Raw genomic sequence first — 5,780 nt, forward strand, 5'->3', positions numbered from 1 at the left:
TAGGGTTAATTTGGTAATAAAAAAAATAAAATTGGTAAAAATGATGATTTTAAAGCGTTTTTAAACGTTGAAGATGATTTTAATAACGAAAAAAGGTTGGGGACGATTTTGATTTTGATCCCAGACCTTAGAGATGATTTCAGTACTTAACTCTTATTATTTTTATTAATATATCATTACGTAATTGGATGCACATATAAAATTACTTTACACTGACCGTGTATCAAAATTAAATTAATAATAATAGTAATAGAAAAAATCAACATTGAAAGAGGCAAATACAATAATTTGAACAAAATTAATCGAATAATAAAAACATAGACAAACATATAATTTATTTTATTGTTAAGATACTAATAAAGAACTATAAATACATTTATCATAAAAAAATGAATTTTACCTCTAATATAGAAAAACTTATTGGTAATTAAGGTTATGAGTGTATGTAGAAAATGAAATTTTAAAAATTTTAAAGAGATAAATTTGTAATAAAATATGTGTTTCATATCTAATATTTGTGTCCTAACATTTTAATAAGACACTAAATACATACATTTTTTGTATTGTTGTGTGTCAACGTGTCATTCTAATATTTTTATCTTACCAAATAAATAATATAAATGTATCATTCGCTGCGTTTGTTTCTAAAAACAGAATAGGACAAGACACTGAAAACGGGATAGAACAAGACACTGATGGACAAAGACACAAAATTTTGTGTTTTTGTATTCTGTTTGGTGATAAATTAAAATAAATTATGAAAATTCATTTTTTTTTCATTTTTTTGAGATGAAAAATATAACAATAAAAAATATAATTATAAAAAATTAACAAGAATAATAAAAGAAAAAATAAAAAATAAGTTGTGTCTCTTGTTAGTGTCTCCGTGTCCTTCCTGTCAGGATAGACACAAAATACACTAATTCAATGTCTCTAAACACATTGTCTCTATCCATGTATCCTCTATCAAATACGATTTTGTGTCTCAATATTCCTGTCTCAATATCCTGTCTCTGTAAATAAACGCAGTCATTGTGCTCATATCTTTAATGAACATGGACAATAACCATAGCCTCAATGATACTATGAACCTTGGAGTGAAAATGGATCCTTCCTTTAATTTGAGAGTTCCTATAGTGCTAGAAAGGGAAGTAACTGTGGGCTTGGATGACAATTAAGAAATGAAATTAATTATGGAGACATAATCAATTAATGCATTTGTAGGGTCAATTTGGGCTTTAACTACCATTACGTTTTGACCTTCATAATTAGTAAAACAATAAGTTGCTTTCCAACTACCAACTAGTTTAATTTTGGGTTTGCTCAATTGTGCAGTTTATGTCCTTTCCTTCCCCATGAAGAGGTTGAAGAACTTTTAGTTATGGTTAGGTGGCACCAGCACTAGCAGCACAAACGCCTTGTAATTAAAGATATTAATTTTCATTTATGAAAGCTATTTTCTTTAGAAATGGATAAACAAAAGTGTATTATTTACTCTTGCATAAAATTTCAATTTTTTTAAGAATAAACTACTATTTTTACTCACAAAAATTTTAAATGCTGATAAATTTATTCATAAAATAATAAAATTGAAGTTATACCCATAAAAGATGAATTTCGTACGATAAAAAAATTATTCAAAAACTCCAAATTACCTTTCTTTTAACTCTAATTTTTTTCACTCCTTATCTCCTTCTCCATCTCTACTGTAAGTAGCGTAAACAACACAATTAATTTTCTAAAATTGTCAAAGATTAAGAGAGGTGAGACGGGGAGAGACCGTCACTATTGAGCAAGGGAAGATGAGTGAGAGAGAAGGCTGAAACAGAGAGGCTGAAAGCGACAAAACACAAGGAGAGAAAGGAAATGATGTATTGTCGCTACCAAAGCTTCCCTTAAAGTCGCGGTTGTCAGAGCTGCCGCTGGAAGAGGACTTTGTCGTTGCCATCGTAGCTGGATGCACAGAGAACGAAGAGAGGAAGAACACGAGTTCACCAAAGAGAGAGAAGGGGGATGCGATGGAGGAGAAATCGTTCCACCACTGTCGCGCCTGCTGTCACCGTCAACAAAGTTCGTCACTAGAGGCACTGTCCTTGTTAACGGATCCAACCTTGATGGCCGCAACATCACTATCAACGAGCCTCAGCCTATGGTGATGGCGGAGGTAATGGCAATAGCTTCAGAAGTGCAAAAGGTCATAGATATGGTGGTGGTGGTGGATTTTGCCGCGATGATGGCCGTTATGAAGGTAGATACAACAGAAATTATGGTTTAGGACCATGGAGGTGATAGTAATGGCAGTGGTAAGGACTGTTATTTTAGGGATGATGACAGTGACTAGTATTTGGCTATGGTTTCGTGGTGTTGCTATGATTCTATCTAACTTTTGTTTTCTCAATCTAGTTTTTTGTTGGGAGGATAGTAGTGGTAAGGAGAAGGTGACAGAGGTGGTGGTTGGGGTGACGGTAGCACCAGAAATTGTGGATAAAAATTAGACAAAAAGAATTTAGTGGTGATAAAACCTCAAAGGGGATTAGGGATTAGAATGAGTTAAGTTAGATTGAGAAGGATAATTTTGGATTTTTGAGTAGTTTTTTGGAGTTTTGATAGTTTTATTGTACGAAACCCATTTTTTATGGGTACAACTTCAATTTCGTTATTTTCGTAAATAAATTTATCAACATTTAGAATTTTTTTTGATACCTAATTTTGTATGTAAACTTAATATTTTTATTATAAAAATTATTATCATGTTATATATATTTTGTTCCCATTATCAAAATTTTTTGGATTCGCCACTTACATATCTTCATCCGAAATGGGTCAAAATAGGCAAAAATCTCAAATGCTTTTGGAATGTGAAGATATTAGGTTAAAAATTTTCCCCATTTTTATAAGATAATGTGGGACAAGGTTTTGACAAGTCCATCACCATTCCACATGCCATGGCCCTAATTTCAACTTCAAGTGTTTGGTGCCTTGTGTCCATGTGGGGAATCAACACCAAACCTAGTTGGGTCCTATCTATTGGAGTAAGATATGTTAATTTTGCTTCTACCTCCTAAAAATAAAGGTGCAATTCCTAAGGCTTTGTCTCACATATATGAATGAAGCCAAGACATTACAATGGATACATTGGATTTTAGTAGTTGTGTCCAAGGTTGTCTCATTTCGTGTAAGTTGGGAATAGTAATTACTAATTAGGTTAAAATTTTCCTTAAAATAAAGGTTTTATGATATGAATGTTTTGACACAATTGATGAAGTTCATTTGTTTGGTAAACCTTTTATATGTTTTGAGCAAAACAAAAACTATAAAAGATAGTTTGGGATTAAAAACAAAACACATTATCGGTAAATAATCTTGACAAATCACTGCCATATGCCTATATATACCTTCCATTCTCATAAATTCGGTATAACCTATTGTTTTGATATATACCTATGTATATAGGTATGAGTTGATGTATTTCTTGTGGGAAAAAAAACATGGTAAAGAATGAAAATCGTTTAACAATATGATGATGTATATAAACTTGATAGAGTAACCTGATTATTCGATTATCCTAAATTAGTTATTAGCTTGCCATACTATATATTTTTTTTTTGTTTTTCACGGTATCCCCCAACTCGATAGATTAAGGACTAATCTGTCGCGGTATTGAACTCCATTTAAGGGTTTGCCGTTGACCAATGGATTGTCATACTATATTTGATATATAACGTCTATTTTTTTTGTCAGGAAGATTTTTGTTTAGGTCCGTTTAATGAGTAATTGAGTATTGCACACAAAATATGATAATAGCATATTTCAAGGCCCAAAGTAGCTGAATCATATAGGCCAAGCCCAATGCACCGAATAAAACCGATTTATTTATTTATTTATTTCTTTTCGAATTTTTTAAACACAGCTTAGCACATTTTTCTGTTCGGTACTCTGATTTATTTATTTAATAGGAAAAAGTAAAACTGTTATATTTTGTAAAAGATATTTTTTTTTATTTTACTTAAAATAGTTAAATAGAAATGGTGTAAAGCAATTCTCTTCCTTCTCTTTGCGGTCCTCAATTCCTCATCTATGCTTTCATATATTTCCTTTTAAGCAAAGACTTGTTTACATGTGCAGATCTGATTCTTTACCAACTTTATTTACATTTATTTGAAAGTGAAAAAAAAAAAAAATAAAACAAGAGAGAAATAGAAAAGGACGTTTTTGCCCACCCGAACTGTGGTCCTACTCTACACATGCAAAGAGGGGCCCATTTCGGTTTTGGGTGAAATGTTGCATGACCACGGGGGCCCAAAATAATTACAAAAACTGCTCTAAGAGAGAGCCCAAATAAACCCCAAAAGTGCTTCTTCCATTCCACTTTCCACCAAAGTTCCGATTGGGGAAAAATAACTGGTGGCAAACTCTTCTGATTTTTTGTGAATTCAAAAGATCATCTTTTTGCGTGAATTGAATTGGATTAGGTGGGAATAAGGTTTCTATTTTTTGGGCCTGAGTCCTTTGTGGCCCACGGTCCTGACCAAAAAGAAAAAAGATCATGGTTTTGAGGTCAGATTAAGTGTAAATCTTGATCAAAAGATATCCACTCTAATTATGTTGCTTCAAATTTAAAAGTTGAGTCTTCTATTGCATCATATTATTAATATATACTAATTTGTTCTCGACCACAACACTTAAAAAACACTTGTCAAGACATGATTCTTCATCAACGGTGAATGGCTCCAGAAAGTGCCCCATCTGCATGAACACTTGGATTCTGGTAGCATGCTTTGCATAGCTCATTGTACTTATTGATGTCAAAGTTGTTTGCCTTCATGAGGCGTTCTTGCTTGACCTTGAATCTCCTATGGAAATAGCCTTGGAATGTGGGTTCTGTTGAGGTCCTTATGAAGAAAATGTATGCCAAGGCAAAGTGTATGGAAGTAACAAAGAAGCATATGGGTTCCATCACATCCCAAGTTAGCTCCCAAAATGTGAGCCTCATGAAGCCCAGGGTTTGCAGGGTTAAAAAGCCCAGCCCAAAATAAAGCTCGGTTTTCACCTGGGCTTTGGCCTTTTCATCTATTAGTGCCTTTTTCTTCTCCATCTCATCTAACTCCTTCCTTCTTGGGTCATTTGGTTTGGCTATTGATTGATAGATTAAGCTCTCCATTGCTTTTGCTACCTATTCATTCACAACACAAGAAATTAGTAGAAAAATGGGAAATTAATTATAAGTTGATTCAATCCTTAAACATTCCTTACTAATTAAACAAATTTTAAGTTTTTTATTTATTATGTAATTAAACAGAAGTTGAATTATGACTTCACAAAATTGATGATACATAAATTGAGGAAGGAATCTCGGGACCTTATTTACTTATTTTCTTCATTGATTGATTTGGCCACTTGTTGAAACTGAACCAAAAAAGAGGGAAAAAAGGCATGGAATCTAGATGGCAGGCATGCAAATAATGGAAGGTAGTGCACAGATGATACAAGCCAAGCCAAAGGGCACCTCAATGCACACACAAAGAGTCATGCTTCAAAAGCAGAGCACCGAAAACCCGGCACCTCTGATAATAATACTGAATCTAAACAACACGCCACACACTCTCATACGTTATACCTCTAGACTCTAGTACATTATTGATCTCATCTCCCCCGGTTCTTACCTCAACCATATCAACCTCCTACAATGTTTGCATGTCAAATATTTTCTTTTTTCTTTTTTATAAAAATATTAAAAAATGTGTTATATATATATAAACACAAAAAAAATTAGGGTGTTC

The 5,780-nt window shown here is 32.9% G+C and overlaps 1 protein-coding gene across 1 annotated transcript in view; it reads right to left on the minus strand.

Moving 5' to 3' along the window:
• LOC107648584 (calcium uniporter protein 4, mitochondrial) overlaps window positions 4,577-5,780 on the minus strand; it is a 2,868-nt gene continuing 1,664 nt past the window's right edge. The window contains exon 2 of the mRNA XM_016352396.2: window positions 4,577-5,173. Within this exon, the coding sequence (XP_016207882.1) occupies window positions 4,715-5,173 (459 nt within the window). The 3' untranslated portion in view covers window positions 4,577-4,714. The remainder of the gene's footprint in view (window positions 5,174-5,780) is intronic.

The sequence above is a fragment of the Arachis ipaensis genome, chromosome B06, assembly GCF_000816755.2.
Source record: "Arachis ipaensis cultivar K30076 chromosome B06, Araip1.1, whole genome shotgun sequence".
In the NCBI taxonomy this organism is placed as follows: Eukaryota; Viridiplantae; Streptophyta; class Magnoliopsida; order Fabales; family Fabaceae; genus Arachis; species Arachis ipaensis.